Genomic DNA, 17213 nt, shown 5'->3' with positions numbered 1-17213 from the left:
GGAGGCTTCACTGAACCCAATCAGGTGGTGGGTACGATGTGGAGGGCGGAGCAGGGACGCACGTTTCCTTGCATAAATGAACGACAAACCTGTCCTGCAGCGTGTAACGCAGACGTCTAAACGGTGAAACTTCGTGGAGAGAGAGACACGGTAAGTGTTGATTGTGCTAATTATTTATCAGTACAGCTTTCGTCGCTGTGCTCCCACCAAATGAAAGTGAATAGCGAAGTATTGCATACTGAACTCGCCTGAGCGTCTCATATTTGGAGCCAGAAGCTGTATGGATGCATCTTCAGCCTCCTGTGCAAACCTCACAACCTCCGTTTATTAGTTTTAAATGATACAGTAACTTCCAATATGTGCACCAGCAGACTACACGGTGCATCAGTATGTTCATGCTGCTGAATTATGTAACTTAACACAGCACCCTTCCTTTACTCCAGCAAACCCAAGGTTGACTACAAAGCTGCATTAAACAAAGCTCACAACGCTTTCTGCTACATCTGAGGTGGATCTAGGGTTTCTTTCCCTAAAGTTCCCCATGGCTTTGTAATCCTGCTTCATTAGGACCTCACCCAGTCACTGATGTTGGATATGGTTTCAGTTTCACTGAGCTCTCTATCACAGATGGTGTAAATCTATTGACAATGTAAATTAATAGGTTCATAACTGCAGTCTGTCTGTTCCTACAAGCAAAGGGTGTCAGAGGCTTGGAAATGAGTGTCATTGGTTGGTTAAGTTTGAAATGGTACGACCTCTTGGGGGAAACCCATCATTAAATACTTTACATTTTTCTCCTGTGCAGCTCAGAGGCCAATATGTCAGACAAGAAGGCAGTGATAAAGAATGCAGACATGTCGGATGAAATGCAGCAGGATGCTGTGGACTGTGCCATGCAAGCTATGGAGAAGTACAACATTGAGAAGGACATTGCTGCCTATGTCAAAAAGGTACATTTAATTAATGTTCAGTGAGTAGGATACATATGACAACTTATAAAAGCATGTTTTTAAATGACTGGTGCTTGTGTGTGTACATACTAAATGTTGTTTGCCCTGCAGGAATTTGACAAGAAGTACAACCCCACATGGCACTGCATTGTTGGGAGGAACTTTGGCAGCTACGTGACACACGAGACGAAGCATTTCATCTACTTCTACCTGGGTCAAGTGGCCATTCTACTGTTCAAATCAGGCTGAGATCCAAACATGCCCTACTGAAACAACTTTTAATTCGACACTTAATACTTCTGCGCCAGTCATTCTCTGCCACCCTTCTGCAGACATGCCTACCTACTGGTGTCGTGCTTGCTTCAGGCTTATTGTTTGTCATCCACAACACTACCACCATTGTCGGATGGCTCTTTAGTCAAGCCCGGACTGGTGATGCGCTGTTCATAGAAAAATGCCATGTAGAACTATTTATCATGCCAGCACTCTGACCAGACAACCATGAATCCTAATTTCTGGATATTTTTGCAGTGCATTGATGCATGGACCTTGTACATTTATTTCATATGGATATGTTGTATAATAACTTATTTTTCATGGAATTAAAATGAGCAACAGAGTTTTTGTTGAAATGCCTTTAATTTTCAGTGTTGACTGAGACCGAATGAAAAATGCCAAGATTGTTGCTCCCACTTAAATAAAGAACATAACCTGCTAAGAGATGTAACGTTTGTAGATTGTTGAACATTCCTGTTTCCACTTCAGTTGTGAATATTTACAATGTTGCTGCTTTATATCTCTGGAAAGTAATTTAATGTGCAGTATTGTGATATTCTCAACATGTTGAGCACAACTCTTTGAGACAATAAAGCGGTTCAAAATGTTTATGCGTGCCGTGAATTTGGTATACTTCAGTATACTATAACATCAAGTATCTTCAGAGAAGACAGATGTGGGTAGTTGGAAAAGCCTGTTTCATATACAGTTTAATGATGGATTATGATAAGTGTGTCTGGGCCCATATGTACGACTTCCAGACTAAAGGAGTCTCTTTCTGATTATCATTAGTTTGCTTGTGTTATAGCTGTCCTTACCAACTGATAAAAGGATTCAGGCAGCGCTGAGCTTTAATTTACTAAAGCAAGCATATTGAAATGCACATGGTATGAAAGCTAAACATCCAGCCACAGTTCTTTGTCTTTTCCTTAACCATATCTCTTTTGTCTGGACTGGCGCTGGACACGCTCCCATTCACATTCAAGTGAACATTCCCTGCTTATAATATCCAGACAAATTCTCTGACTGTACTTCCATCCTTGCCTCTGAAGATGATATATTTTATGGTTCAATATCTTTGCATGGTTTTGCATTCTAGGCATAACGGAACAACAAATGCTTGTTGAAAAGTAACAACATGCTTTACATGTAGCAGTGCACACAATGAGAAGTTATCCTGGCACATGATACATTACGGGGCCTTCCACTGGTGTCTAATAAAATATGAAAGCTTATTATGTTAATGTTGCACACACAATAAATGTACATAATGTAAAACCTTATATTCGTATAAGATATAAAATGTAGTGACTGAATTGCTTCAGCTTCACAGACATTGTTAGGATTGTTCTGTTAGATTGTTTCCACCACAAAAGCTATCAAAAATAGGCCCACCTTACCAGGATACAAAATAAAATGCTACTTAAACAGCATAAAATTATTTATGTAATTATTATAGTATAAATATGCCATACTGCATGAATCAGTTTCAGTGATTGGCAAGCATACACAAGCTAAAAACAGAATCATTAATATTATATTAATATTTAAAAAGGACAGGAAATTGTTTTATCTTTTGATAGACCTCTGTACTTTGGTAGAATTTGCTCTATTTTTACATTGTAGTATTTTAGTAAATATAATTTATGTTATTATATTGTGTTCTTCCTTTTATTGAAGCACTCGATGAGGCGGAGTACTTCTTGTCCTGTAGGGGGCAGTAATCAAACTGTCATTGGGGAGTTTAGGTCGGAACGAAGACTGAAAACCAGCGAACAAGTAAAACACTTCCGAGGACACGAACATGGCGGCGCACACCGGGTTGCCAGCACCGGCCCTTGGTCGTATTGGTGTCCCCGCTTTTCCTCCGGTGGCTCTGTCCGCGGACGCCCCTCCGTTCACACCCATGAGGGCGGACGGTCGACAGCTCGACTCGCCGTCGGAGGCCGAGAAACACTTTTCCCGCTGCGCCGCAAAGCTGAGAGCCCTGCGAGCAGACTCCGGCCAGCTCCGGGAGGAGCTCAACCTGCTGTTTGACCAGCTCCTGTCCGAAAACTACAACAGAACCTTCTGCCCCAGCATCAGCATCCGACCAGAGGTAACGTAAACTCGCTTTAGTCTGGTTGAAGAGCCTGAACCTGTGAAAAACTAAACCGGGGATTGTGGGGACCTGGACGCTGGGAGCGGCTGGTTATCCACCATTGCTGACATGAGTCTATGTATTTATTTATAAGTTACTAGACCCCACTGAGGCTTAGCAAGCTCCTTTTTGGACCTGGCCAAGTCTGCAGCGTACAGTTCTATGTATTTAGTACAATTTTACATTCACATCTATTAAAAAAGAGTTTTCTGTATCCTGTAACTATCCTCTGCACCAAAGATAACACTTCAAGCCAAAGTAGGATTACCATAGCAACCACCTTACACACCTTAGCAACCACCCAGCAGCCACTGTCATAGCAACCACAGCAGCTGGCAGCCATCTTGTGTCTCTCTATCAGCATTTCTAGATTTAATTTACTCCTTTCCCATGTAATATAAATATCCACATTCCTATATTAGTCTGACTTCTCTTATATCTGTGTTTGGTTCGTTTGATAATCTTGTTTTCCATTTCAGGATGTGTGCACGTTGCTGGAACATGCCAGTTGCCTGGTGCCGCTGAGTCAAGAGCATTTAGTCATCAAATTCTGTCAGCTAATACATCATCTGCTTAATCAGCTGAAGGTAATGGTTAGTAACAGAGAGTGTAGTCTACATGCAATGAGTTTGAGTTGGCAAACGTTTTATTCCTCTTTTGTTTTCTCTGAATTCTTTTAAAAGATAATAATGGATGACAAGACACTGGATGTACTGATGAACTATACCGCCAAAGCGCTGAAAGTGTGCAGTACATGGACACACTCAGATATCCTCCTGGCTCTCTCCACAGTAGTGTATGGGAATGGACATCAATGTCAACAAGTAGGTATTTGTTCAGGATTTATGAAAGTGTGTTTAATCAAACCTAATAATTATTAGTTATAGTAAGAGATCTTTCTCATTTGTAGCTTCTCAGAGACTTACTGGGAGAAGATGGAGTCCTCATGCTGTATAGTGCTCCATCTCAGCCAAATATGGAGTTACGGCGTGTTGCTCTTACCTGCATGGCCAACTTCTGTTACAGGTAAGCTTTAGCATACTTATAAGATGTTTGTAGCTTTGATGAGGACTAAAGCTATTTTCAGCTTGGACAATGCAGTAAGGGCCACCTAAATAAAATATATTTAGAAAACTCAAATTACTACTTAAATGCCAATATTTATACATAATATACTACAGCACTCGGTTTGACATTTGACATAGTAGGTCATTGTGACTCCTTATTGTTAAATTATTGGTGCTAACAGTTAAAATGGTGGGTTATATTATTTTATTCAGGATGCCTGGTCAGCTGCCTTTGGATGATCAGTACAGAAGTGCATGTTTCGGAGTCTTTCTGAAGACAATGCAGTCCCCCAAACCTTCCAACACTGATGAGCTCTTCTACTGTATGGTAAGGATCATTTTTATGTAGTACTAAGTCTACTAAAAAGTCCAATGGGAGAATAGACATTTAATTATATTTGGCCTGTGCCTGATTTTGTGTCCTCTGTGCAGGTGATCCAGGCAGCGCTGAAGGGGCTTCAGTGTTGTGTTTCAGGTGGGAAGTGGAAATTTGGTGGAGAAGAGGAGCTTGGGTCTGTACTGGCTGCGCTTAAGGTAAAAAAAAAAAAGTGTATCTTCATTAAATGTTCTGTTGTTTTTCATCGACAAACACTACTCAACAGTGTATTTGGTAATAATTTGCAAATGCTCACCTATTCTACAGAGGCTCATGTTCCAGGGAGCTCCAGGTGTGAGTGTTGAGTGGCCTGCTGTGCTTTACCCAGCACGTCTTCCTCAATACGAAGGCCTTTCTGCACCAAAACCTGCTGAACCAACAAAATTTTCAGAACCTCCAAAAGATGCCTCAGCACCAGGGAAAGCCTCAGGGGTAAGACAAGCCATCATTTATGTTAGTCTCAGTTGTAGAGGGGACCATAAAATCAGTAATTGAATACAAATGTTTGATAGATATTTTTTGTGTCTCCAAAGAATAAAAAAAGGAAATCCAGAGGAAAGGGAAAGAAGACAAGTAGTGAGGAGAGGAGAGCAGATGATGGAGAGGAAGATGACAAAACAGCAGTGCCTGTACTTCAGAAAGAAAGGGCCAGGGAGGGAGACAGAGGAGAGGGAGAGCCCTTGTTGAAAACTTCTGCCCCATCTCTTTACCCCTCCTGGAAAAGAAACAGTTCTGATTCAGAGTTTTCCGACCCAGATGGCAATGCACAGAGCAAATTAAGGTACAGAAATTCACAACCTTTCTCCATTCATGCCCATACTACTGAAAGCTAAAGCTTTTCTCTATGCATTTCTTCAATTACTACATGTTTTGAAAAAGCACACACAAGCTACATTTGAACAATATGTCATTGACCACGCGAGTGGTCTATAATTTGACAAGCCTGCAAATGTATATAATAGCTACCATTGTCAAGGTGTAATGTTTTACTTATGTAGTATTTGTTTGTGTATGTTTTATATTTATATGGAGACTGAGGTCCAGTACTTTGAACTTAGACTGCAGAACCCCTTGAAGTGCTTGCTACATATTGTTCCTTTAACTTTGTCTTCTATGAGGTTTAAATATTTAAAATATAGATGCATCTTAAGTAACTAATTCTAGTAACTGCAAAATTAGTTTGTTATACATATTTCCTGCATCACAGAGAGAAAACTCATTTTCTTTGTCATTTATCCTGCGCTCTTTCTCTCTTGCAGACTTTACCATGGTCGTGTACGTCAAGCAGCTCTGCAGTGTTTGCTTGCAGTGGTGAAAGGTGTTGAGAAGAGGACTCTGTACGGGTACTGGTCGTCCTTCATCCCCGACTCTCCTATTGGAGGGCCACCCCCTCTCAATATCCTCACAATTATATTGAAGGACCCCTCACCAAAGGTAAGACATACCCTCACTCATGTTACATTTGTCCTTGACAACGATTGTAACCTCTGTCTCTTCTCTCTTAGGTACGTGCGTTTGCGCTTCAGGTGTTGTCGGCCATGCTGGATGGCTCCCGTCAGTTCCTGGCTGTGGCTGAAGATACTGCATCTCCTCGGACGTCTTACACCCCTTTCTCGTTCCTGCTGGCTACTGCTGTGAGAGAGCTGCACCGCGCTCTCAGTCTGGCTCTGCTGGCTGAGACCTCCTCTCAGACTCTAACACAGGTCATAAAGGTACATTTGGTTGATAAACTTCCACAAGTGATGCTACCTGTAAGCTACTGTTTTACTACGTGCCCTTCTCTTCCCCTCTTCCTTGAGGTTCAATGTACAGCTTGTATACAGTTTGAAATGTATTTGACAATGGAAAGTTAAGGCAGAGACCATGTCTTCAGTATATTATGAACAGTGATAGTGTTGGAAATTGTGACTATGTGGAGGTATTAAATATAAGTCAGAAGATCATCAAAATCATTGGAGTTAGTCATAAGATTGTATCACAGTCGATATAATAATAATCATCATAATCAAACTGTATTAATATTTGACTTGTCACTGTGTTGGACTAATAAGTGTACTGGATAAAAATGACGCCTTACAATCTGAGAGAATGAGCCGCGTAACTCGAGGCAGGTTAGTCTATTGTCCTAACAGCACATCTTCTTCTCTCCTCTTTGTAAGTGTCTGGCATACCTGGTGGCGAATGCCCCCTACCACCGTCTTAGACCTGGTCTTCTCAGCCCGCTCTGGAAACAGATTCGTCCCTATGTGCGTCACAGAGGTATGTACTTTTTCAGCTTCCTCAAATAAGAGGTCAGTAAGTTTGTTCCTTTATTAAAACCATTCCCTGTCTTTAGATGTGAATGTGCGTGTGTCTGTCCTGACACTTTACGGGGCTCTGGTGACAACTCAGGCTCCTCTTCCTGAGGTGCAGCTCCTCCTCCAACAGCCGGAGGGCAGCGGTAGCAGCAGCACAGGCTCATTCACACCACAGGACTCGTCTCTCAGCTGGAGAACAAGAGATGGAGTTTCCTCACCCTCTTCTGCACGAGTTACACGCTCACAGCTCAGCTCGCACACACATTCCCCCCATGTTCTTCGCACACCAGGGGAGGATGACAGCGCCCCACCATGGCTGCTGCAGCTGTGTGTATCGCTGGTGATCCAGCCTAGAGAGGAGCAATCAGACAGCGAGGGAGCAGGAACAGGAGGAAGTGTAGCTTTGGAACCCTCTCCTGTCCGACTAGAAGCATTACAAGTGAGACAGAAAGCAACAAAAATCTGTACTTAGACATGCTGGAAATCTGAAGGTGAAGGTGACCCATTTATGTTTCAGGTACTGTCCCATCTGGTACGTGGCTACTTCTCTCTAGCCCAAGCATGTCTGTGTGAGATTGGGCAGGTTAGTGCACGCTGCCTTGGGGAGACTGACCCATCCATACAGCTGCATGGAGCCAAGGTACTGTTTGTGAATGTGTGAAAATACATTTTGGTAATTAATCTTCCGTTGCACAAAATATAATATTCACATATCATATTTGAAGAAATAAGAAAAGCTCTGACATCTTTCACTGTCTTCTGTTTAGCTACTAGAGGAATTGGGAACAGGAATAATCCAACAGTACAGAGCAGAGAACAATGTGCCTGAGAGCTCTAGGGTCCCTATGAGTCAAGTGAGTACAACCTTTACTGTATACTGTTTCAGGATTGATCTGTTTAATTTTTTTAAGAGGCTGTGATATTAGACCTGCATATAACATGATCTTTGGCGAATAAGAAAAAAAAAGTACATAGTTACGTATACAATAGGCCTTAGTCTTTATAGTTTTATATTTTATAATTAGAGACTCAAAAACCCAGTAGTTTAGAGTTACAGGCTTTGTATTGATACAGATAATGTGTTATAACATGATTTTCTGAACGAGGACAGGCAGAGAGCTAATGTTAATATTATAACAGCTTGATTTGAAAAATCCAAATGCCAAATTTTAAGTTTAGTAAACTAATATATTAGGATAATGGTAATGTAACCTGGCTTCAATCCATGCATACTGAAAACCAGAAAACAGCAGTTTATATGGCAAAATGATGTTTTTTCATATAATGTATATATGTTTGTGCACAATGTAGGTGGTGCAGTTTTGGACAGAAGTCTTGAGCGGTCCACTAAATGGAGCACTGCAGAATGAACAGCATCCGACACTGCAGACAAGCGCCTGCGACACTCTCTCCTCCATCCTACCGCAGGCCTTCGCACAGCTTCCTGTGAGTTCCCATTTGAACCACTGAACTCTTGACAGCTAAAACTGAGCATCATGGAGCTGTGTGTGTGACATGTAGTGTTGTTTTTAAGGAGAAGACCCAGCTAATGTGCATCACTGTGCTGCTGGGCCTGACGTACAGTGAGAACTATCTGGTGAAGACTGCGGCTGTCAGGGCTTTGGGAATCTACATACTGTTCCCCTGTCTGAGAGAGGTAAAGACACTGACCAGCAGCTGTGAGCATGCTGAGGACCAATTAAAATGTTTAAATTCTCCCACGAGATAAAAATATAGAAAACCTACCGACCTACTTTTGACAGAAAACATGTTTCAGACTCACTGAAGTTTTTTTTTTTTTTCAGGATGTGATGTTTGTGGCAGATACAGCAAACACTATTCTTGCTGCCCTTGATGATCGATCTACAAATGTCCGTGCCAAGGCTGCCTGGTCTCTAGGCAATCTCACTGATACACTTATTGTCAATATGTAAGATAACATAACATAACATAACATAACTGTTTGCTTTAGAAAACACACGGCACGCTATATTAACATATTCTGATCTTGACTAAATGAAAGCTTACTTTCCAAAATACTGTATAGGATTGCCTACACAGTCATGTTATTACTATTGTTTTCAGCTCACTGATTTTAGATAAAACCTTCATTGTTCTTTGGTGTCTCCTGTCTCTTTATCAGGGAGAGTGTAGGTGTGGAGTTCCAGCAAGAGTTATCAGACATGCTGCTGCTCAAGATGTTGCAGGCAGCCACACGGGCGGCAGCTGACAAAGACAGGGTGAGTGCATTTACATATGTTGTCACATTTTGTTTTTCTATTCATCGGCTGTAAGTCAGAGTAAAGCAGCTGAGCAAATCTAAGAGAACATGTGCTGTACCTTTCCAGGTGAAGTGTAACGCAGTGCGAGCACTTGGGAATTTGCTTCATTTCCTGCGCCAGACTCAGCTGACTCGGTCTGCATTCCAGCGCCCACTGGAAGACGCAGTTCGTGCTCTCGTAAAAACTGTCCAGTCAGAGGCCTCGATGAAGGTCAGATGGAACGCCTGTTACGCATTGGGAAATGCTTTCAGAAATCCAGCCCTGCCACTTGGTAAGTGCTTTTTTACAGGGTATTCCCTTTTTTTTTTTTTTTTTTGCTCTGAAGTTAGAAAAGAAGATGAATGCTTTTCATATCCGTTAAATATTAACCTGTTGAGTAATGAGAATAATACCAGCTGCTTGAGCTTTTATTTACATAAACCCATTAAAAGGGTTTCTTATGGAATAGGTGTGAAATGTACCCAATGATTGATCAGACTTTTTAGGTTATTGCTGCTTGCGTGACAGACTCAAACAGTTTGTTTCTGCTTTTTTTCCCCCTCTCATGTCAGACTCTGCCTCCTGGTCTTGTGATGCTTTCTCTGCCCTTTGTCATGTTGTTACCTCCTGTAAGAACTTCAAGGTGCGGATCAAATCTGCTGCTGCCCTAGCAGTTCCCGCCCACCGCAGCTGCTACGGGGACACAAAGCGGTTCAGCTGTGTGTGGCATTCCCTGGCTACAGCGCTCGAGAACAGCGAAGACACAAACGACTTCTTAGAGTACCGCTACAGTGCCAGTCTGCGGCACACGCTCTCACAAGCTCTCCTACACCTGCTAAGTGTCAGCCAGTCCCAGGACATGCTTCCCCTTGGCAGATCGCTGGCCAGCGAGGAAGGGAAGAGCATCAAAGAGCATTTGATTAAATATCTCAGAGTGGACGAAGGAGTGAGAGAGGGAGTAGAGGGTGAGAAAGAAACAGGAGAAGACAGTTTTAACCCTCAGCAGAGAATCACAGGTCTGCAGGAGACTCTGATTAGACTGAAAGGGCTGAAGGCTGAGGTGGAGAAAAGAGAAGAGGAAGACAGAAGTAAAGACATAGTAGTCAATTTTCTGGAGGATTTGGTAAAGCTCTGCGAAGAGCCATGAAGAGACACACCTCAAACTGCAGCTCTGGATTTAAGAAAACTGAGGTCATAAGTTGTTCTTTCAGTTTGGGACAGATCAGAGCAACCTGACAGCCGGAGGAGAAACATCCAACTACAAACTACCAACTAAGACCCAAGGCAAATGTCATGGAACCAGATTTGTCATGATGTGATCTTAGGGCATCACAAGGAACCACAAGACTGTTTTGAAAAACGTTGCTATTTAGGAAGGTTTTGATTTTATTTTCACATGGTTATGTCAGGATGCCCTGAAGTTGTCGGTTGATTTTTATTTCATTTTATTTACTGCACTTTTATTCTTTGATAGATAAACATCTGACATACAAAGACATGTAGTGAAATTATATTTTAAGAGCAAATTAATACACAATTATAAATACTGAGGTTAAGGTTAGGTGACTTATTGTTGTGACTTTAGGTTGAATCATATTTTAATCTTATGAACAAATTATTTAATAGAGTTTAGTTGTATGATTTAATGAATGTGAAGTTGATTAACTGCAGGTCTGGTTTGACATGTATGAGAGTTTGGCTGGAAAACAGACGAAAATGGTTGATTGCTTAACATGTCAATTTCATTGTTTAATTTTATTGTCATATTTTGTCATTGGTAAAATAATTCTTAATGCAGATCATGGCATACACTACATTGTCCTTGTGAACACATCAATGTCAGCTCACATTACATAAATACTGGGATTTCTCACAGTCTGGCTTCAGATTCCTACACAACAATCCACATACAGTTGATGTCATAAATACCAGTATATCTGCTCTTGCAATGTGCTTTTTGCCTGAAGTTAAACATATACTTAAAATAGTGATGACTACTTATACCAGAAGAAGATATAATTCTTCTGAGGTCATAGTTGCTTTGATGGGGAAAAAATCATTGACTAAAAAAAGAAAATGGAAATATCAAAGCAACACTCTTCCAGTTTTCAATTTTATAGCGAGAAATCCTCAGTCCAAGTGCTCTATAGCCATTTGGAATTTCATTCTAGCCAGTGCTTGATAACAGCTTATTTCTCTTTGCCATAGAGCTCCACTGTTCAGAACCAAACAGATTTAAAACAGAGCAGCGAGGCAATGCATTGTCATTGTAGTTTTAAACAAAAAATTTACCATTTTGCTGAGATCTCCAGTAATGTGCTTTAACATTCATCTTAAAATGAACACATTGGTCATTACGAACATCAACTAAATAAAGCAGCTGTATGCAATTTATAAGAATAAAGCTGGTAGTAGTACTAGACTTCAAAAGTTTAGTTTAAAATTATTAGTTATTAGTTTTGTAAAATTCCAGTAAAAAAACTACAGACTTTCACGTTAAGCAGAAATAATTCACATTTATCTGACTTGAAACTCACTCAACAACCATAGAAGTGGATATCTCTTTTGGATAAAGACGTCTGCTAAATGATCAACTGAGACGTTTTTCACTAAGTCTAGGTCATAGACTCTTCACATGAGGATTAAGTAAATGTACTAAACAGATATTTTAAAAGCTCCAGTAATTCTAGGAAGAGTAATTCAATCCGTGTAATACACGCTCAGCCAGCAGGGGGCAGTAGAGTTGAGCGGTGGATTATCCGGATGTTGATTACTGATGCCTGGATCCAGACGGACCACGCTGCTGCTGGAGACAGAAATGGACGCGTACGAGTTGTTTCGGAAACTCGGAGCTGGAGCTAAATTTGACCTGAAGAGATTTAGTCAAGATGCCGCTCGGTTTAAGGTAAGTTTACATGTGTATTTTCTCGTTTACTGGTTGAAAATAACAGAGCGCGGTTTAATATATTTTGCTAACCCCCAAAGTGCACTAGCGTCAAAGTACGTTTGTTTTGATGTCAGCATTTTGAAAAAAAGACCGAATATTGACTCATTATACTAAATACGTTGTAGAGCCCGTCCATTTATTCACATACTCTGTATACCCGTCTCATTTTGTAGATTAGCAGATCTCAAGAAGGGGAAGCGTCCTCAGATCCTCTATCTGCGATCGATTACTTTGGGACAGGACCGGCCAGTGGAGCCCAGAGCAGAGTCGCAGGACGAGAAGAGGATGAAGGAGGAGAGGAGCATCAGGAGTGCAGCGACAGTGAAGACTCTGCAGCAGGGAAAAGGAAGCGAAAGGATGAGGAGAGAAACACCAGGAAGAAAAAGAAAAAGAGGAAAAACAGCCAGCTGGAGCTGCAAGGTTAGGTGGATAGGGATTATTGCTGGTGACTGGGATTATAACTTTAAAGATTAGCATCTAACTGTGGTCATTTCTAGATATCATCTTCATGAATGTCACTAATGTCAATGTGAACAATGATCTCTTCTAATGATGGAAGCATGTCAGTGACTGCATAAAGTTAAATTGTTAAAGTTAAAAATAAAAAGCTTCCAATAAAGCAAAAGCAGAAATACATCTGCATCGTACAACTTGAAAACTTGAAATAAATTAATAGTTTTACATCAAACTATTTAAAACGATGTAGGAGTCCATTTTAGAGACTCAAGACTGTTTTCTGTCTTGTGTCTGACTGAAGCTGGAGGGCAAGAGAAAGACACAGAGAGAAACGGCATCACTTGGACGTCCACGCTGGACAGAAAGATCCAAAACCTGCAGAGTGATGGGAAGGAGAAAAACTCGCTGAAGAGGCTGAAACAGCTTCATCAGGAACAGGTCCAACCCACATTAAAACAACTCTTTGATAAGGGATTAAATGAACAAAACAAGTGTAAAAACGACCTCACCCTGTATCTTCTGTAAATTGTCTTTTATTATTTATTGATTTTAGGTCAATCGTATTCGCTCTCAGCACCGTATAAACGTGCACGGCTGCGATGTACCGGACCCAGTGTGCACGTTTGAGGAGCTGCAGTCTGAGTATCGTCTTAACCCACATATCCTTCAGAATCTCAAAGACGCGGGGCTCAACTCCCCGACACCAATACAGATGCAGGCGATACCTCTCATGATGCATGTGAGTACACATACATATATTCAGTGGTTAGTAAACGGCACACAGTGGTCTTGTGAGGGTTTCTGAGTGGTTTTCTGTGCGTCTGGTTTCCCCTTAAGGGCCGAGAGCTCCTGGCTTGTGCTCCCACAGGGTCAGGAAAGACTCTGGCTTTTTCCCTCCCGCTGCTCGCCCACCTACAGCAGCCGACAAACCTGGGCTTTAGAGCCGTGATCATCTCTCCAACTAGAGAACTGGCCAGCCAGGTACACAGCACACAAAGGATTAAAAAGCCTGCTGAGCCACAGTGATTTAAATGTAGCTGGCATGTAAGGTGTTTTGTTGTAAAATGATAGATGATTGTGTTAAGACCTACAGAGAACTGCTTCGCCTGTCAGAGGGAGTCGGGTTTAGGGTTCACATCATGGACAAAGCTTCCATGGCAGCCAAGAAGTATGGACCACAATCGAACAAAAAATACGGTAAGAAAAGTGTTGACACAGGAGGTTAAATGTGAAATCTGTTCTCAGCATTTACAGTGTGTTTTTGTGTTTAGATATACTTGTCAGTACTCCAAACAGACTCGTCTACCTTCTCAAGCAGGATCCTCCAGCTCTCGACCTCAGCAGGTAACATTTATTCTTTTGTGCTGTGACACTCTGACCAATCTCTGTCATCACTGACAGCTCTTGTAATAACAGAGCCAATAAAACTTTTAAAAATGAAGTAGACCCTAATTTTTGTCCTGTTTTGTTGTTCAGTGTGGAGTGGCTGGTTGTCGATGAGTCCGATAAGCTGTTTGAAGATGGTAAAACGGGCTTCAGGGACCAACTTGCCACAATTTTTCTGGCCTGTTCAGGAACAAAAGTGCGCAGGGCTTTTTTCAGTGCCACCTGTACACCTGATGTAGAGAAGTGGTGCCGTCTAAACCTTGACAATCTGGTGTCTGTCAACATCGGACACAGGTAATGCTCATCTTGTAACACGTCTTAGTGTGATTGATTGTTTTTTTTTTTTCCACTTCTCATTAATTAAAAATGAGATTATTATCTTTTCAGGAACACTGCAGTTGAGACGGTGGAACAGGAGCTGCTATTTGTTGGGACAGAGAACGGCAAACTGGTGGCAATGAGGGACATTATCAAAAAAGTATGAACCCTTCAGAGAGGCTAGTTTTTAAATCATGTTTGATTTGTTTTGTGGCTGGACACAATTTAAAAAAGACAAACCTGGGTTAATTTATGCTGTACATTAAATTCAGTAAGTTGTTACTATGAAGGGAGAAACACGTGTCTTTGCAGACTCTGTATCTTTACAGCATAAAATAATTGATGTCCAACTTGTATTTCAGGGTTTCCTGCCTCCTATGCTGGTGTTTGTTCAGTCTATAGAACGAGCGCGGGAGCTTTTCCACGAGCTGGTGTATGAAGGCATCAATGTAGATGTCATCCATGCAGAACGCACACAGCAGCAGGTACACACAGGTCCCCACGGGGGCTGCAACATTACTTGTCGCTAAAGTGCATCATGGCGTTTATGCTCTTCTGTGGCTTTTCTCCTTCAGAGGGACAACGTAGTGAATAGTTTTCGCTCTGGTAAGATTTGGGTGCTGATCTGCACGGCTCTGCTCGCCAGAGGAATCGACTTTAAAGGAGTTAACCTTGTGCTGAACTACGACTTCCCCACCAGCGCTGTAGAGTACATCCACCGAATTGGTTAGTTTAATATGATTGCTGTGTAGTGGGCTGAAATAATTGACTAATGTGATCAAAGTCAATGATTCTCAAGATTTTTTATGTTAATAAAACAAAGAATTTGTGGTTAAATGAATTAAATGGTAATTAATTATATAAAATACCAATCTAATAACTAATAACTATGATATCATTATGTTCTAAATATTTATTTTGCGTCATAACTGAATATTAAACTAATGATGATGTGAAATTAACCTATTATATCAATATCTTTGCTGTTCCATAGGACGTACTGGTAGAGCTGGACATCAAGGGAAGGCAGTCACCTTTTTTACAGAGAATGACAAGCCCCTGCTGCGCAGGTACATATATAAACTTACAAAGAAAGTTGTTTTTGTATGTTTGATTGTAGAAATTCTGTTTCTATATCATTAAGTGTAACTGCATGGTATCCAAGACATTATACCTTTTCTGCAACATGCAGATACAAGTCTGTATCTACTATTTTGGATTATGTTTTACTCTTTTTCATTTGATATATTCTGAGCATCTCTTTCTCACAGCATTGCTAACGTTATAAAACAAGCTGGCTGTCCTGTCCCCGACTACATGATTGGCTTCAAGAAGATACACAGGTACAATAAAGTAGATGCATGATGATAAGAAAATTCTACAACCCAACATTTAAGGAATTTGTGTATCACTTTTGGTAATATAATTGTATTTGTTCATTTTGTTTTTTGTGTTCAGCAAAGTAAAGCGGAGACTCGAGAAGAAACCACCTAAGAGAAGCACCATTTGCACAACCCCTCGCATCTTGATGAAGAAAAAAGGCAAAGCCCCAAATAAAGGACAGAAGCAGGCAGCAAGCGGAGAGCAGAAAGGAGAAAAAGCACCTCAAACAGCAACACACAAGCAGAAAGGAGAAAGGCAAACAAAAGAACCGAAGAAAAGAAGTAAAACACAGAAAGAAGAGGGGACACAAAAACAAAAGATGACAGGATCAAATTCCTCTGGAGCCAAGTTTCAAAAGTAAGGAAGATTGGGGATGAGATGAATAATTTGTAAAAACAAAACAATCATGTCCTCAAACTTATCTGGAGTCATCAAATACCAATACCAGAAAAGTTAAAATATGCTGAAGAACTGAATTAAAAGGTCTGCATAAAATGAATGAATGTTGTAAACTATGCTATAATAATAATAATAATAATAATAATAATAATAATAATAATATAAAAATAATCTTGCAGTTTTTTGTTTAGATGTTAGATTAGTTCACTTTGGGATAAAATGATGTAAGATGTGGTGCAGGTTAATTACTTTTTAATCTAGTCTCTAATTTTTATCTCTTCCACAGAAAAAAGGGGAAGAAAAAAAAGCCACAAGAGGAGTAATTCAGGGCAGCACCAGCACATTGATGTGAAGATGGACATGGATTTTCTTTTTTTTTAATTATTATTATTATTATCTTACAGTCTGATCTGCTTATTTTCACATTTGTGCTTTGTATTATCAGAATATAAAATAAACAATTTTCTATACTTGTTTGTTTCTATCTCTGTTTTATTTGCTACTTAATATATTGACATGGTTAAAAATAAAGAAAAAAGTCAAAGTCATGTGTATCTGATGTTTCCATTTTGAACTTACAAACTAAACACAAGCACACTGATCACTGATCAAAGACTTCATACTATTTAATTGAAACCAATTGTGAATGGAATAAAGGTTTTTATTTATACTGGATTTTCACTGGTCAGCTTAACAACAGCTGTTGGTCTAACGAAAGTTATTTGTGTGATTTTGTAGCAGACTGACAGCTGTGATTAGACAGTTATTAAGTTATGCAATTAAAATCATCTAATTTTTGTGCTATGTACAGCAGTGAAACCAAACTAAAGTCTATGGTAAAAGCGAATTTTCTTAGCCTAGCAGCAGAAGCAGGCTTTAGTGAAACTAGATTTAAATTAAATGTTTGTATTATAATAATATATGTGAGTTTATAATTTTTGTTTATATTGTAATTAT

General features: G+C 40.4%; 3 protein-coding genes across 4 annotated transcripts; all 3 read left to right on the top strand.

Annotated features, from left to right (window-relative positions):
- Window positions 1-41: 41 nt before the first annotated feature.
- Window positions 42-1672, top strand: dynll2b (dynein, light chain, LC8-type 2b). The gene is made up of 3 exons (XM_026370101.1): window positions 42-150; window positions 806-950; window positions 1062-1672. Exons 2-3 carry the CDS (start codon window positions 819-821, stop codon window positions 1197-1199), a joined length of 270 nt encoding a protein of 89 aa, XP_026225886.1. The 5' UTR covers window positions 42-150; window positions 806-818; the 3' UTR covers window positions 1200-1672.
- A 1353-nt stretch (window positions 1673-3025) lies between these two features.
- Window positions 3026-11304, top strand: heatr6 (HEAT repeat containing 6). 2 transcript variants are annotated; one of them, XM_026373209.1, is made up of 20 exons: window positions 3026-3324; window positions 3846-3953; window positions 4050-4190; window positions 4277-4392; window positions 4647-4761; window positions 4866-4967; window positions 5077-5241; window positions 5343-5590; window positions 6069-6243; window positions 6315-6521; window positions 6969-7068; window positions 7145-7545; window positions 7624-7746; window positions 7874-7960; window positions 8418-8552; window positions 8644-8763; window positions 8912-9036; window positions 9250-9346; window positions 9455-9659; window positions 9940-11304. In XM_026373209.1, the coding sequence occupies exons 1-20, from the start codon at window positions 3031-3033 to the stop codon at window positions 10512-10514; spliced, it is 3639 nt and encodes a 1212-aa protein (XP_026228994.1). In that variant the 5' UTR covers window positions 3026-3030; the 3' UTR covers window positions 10515-11304. The 2 variants fall into 2 exon arrangements, with proteins under 2 accessions (XP_026228994.1, XP_026228993.1); XM_026373208.1 differs by having other exon boundaries at window positions 8641-8763.
- Window positions 11305-12113: 809 nt separating this feature from the next.
- ddx52 (DEAD (Asp-Glu-Ala-Asp) box polypeptide 52) lies at window positions 12114-16710 on the top strand. The gene is made up of 15 exons (XM_026369859.1): window positions 12114-12272; window positions 12488-12734; window positions 13072-13208; window positions 13324-13509; window positions 13608-13751; window positions 13856-13967; window positions 14042-14114; window positions 14247-14450; window positions 14544-14634; window positions 14837-14959; window positions 15050-15200; window positions 15469-15544; window positions 15746-15817; window positions 15933-16214; window positions 16543-16710. The coding sequence occupies exons 1-15, from the start codon at window positions 12144-12146 to the stop codon at window positions 16577-16579; spliced, it is 2064 nt and encodes a 687-aa protein (XP_026225644.1). The 5' UTR covers window positions 12114-12143; the 3' UTR covers window positions 16580-16710.
- The last annotated feature ends 503 nt before the right edge of the window (window positions 16711-17213 follow it).

This window comes from Anabas testudineus, chromosome 14, assembly GCF_900324465.2.
Source record: "Anabas testudineus chromosome 14, fAnaTes1.2, whole genome shotgun sequence".
NCBI lineage: Eukaryota > Metazoa > Chordata > Actinopteri > Anabantiformes > Anabantidae > Anabas > Anabas testudineus.
This window is presented reverse-complemented; position numbering and strand designations above follow the sequence as displayed.

Bases quoted from the DNA above. Each gene is read 5' to 3' on its own strand.
- dynll2b (XM_026370101.1), top strand. From the start codon at position 819: ATGTCAGACAAGAAGGCAGTGATAAAGAATGCAGACATGTCGGATGAA. The intron at 951-1,061 runs GTACATTTAATT...TTTGCCCTGCAG, and splicing joins TTGCTGCCTATGTCAAAAAG to GAATTTGACAAGAAGTACAA.
- heatr6 (XM_026373208.1), top strand. From the start codon at position 3,031: ATGGCGGCGCACACCGGGTTGCCAGCACCGGCCCTTGGTCGTATTGGT. The intron at 8,764-8,911 runs GTAAAGACACTG...TTTTTTTTTCAG, and splicing joins TGTTCCCCTGTCTGAGAGAG to GATGTGATGTTTGTGGCAGA. The intron at 9,347-9,454 runs GTGAGTGCATTT...GTACCTTTCCAG, and splicing joins CGGCAGCTGACAAAGACAGG to GTGAAGTGTAACGCAGTGCG.
- ddx52 (XM_026369859.1), top strand. From the start codon at position 12,144: ATGCCTGGATCCAGACGGACCACGCTGCTGCTGGAGACAGAAATGGAC. The intron at 13,209-13,323 runs GTCCAACCCACA...TATTGATTTTAG, and splicing joins AACAGCTTCATCAGGAACAG to GTCAATCGTATTCGCTCTCA. The intron at 14,115-14,246 runs GTAACATTTATT...TTTGTTGTTCAG, and splicing joins CCAGCTCTCGACCTCAGCAG to TGTGGAGTGGCTGGTTGTCG.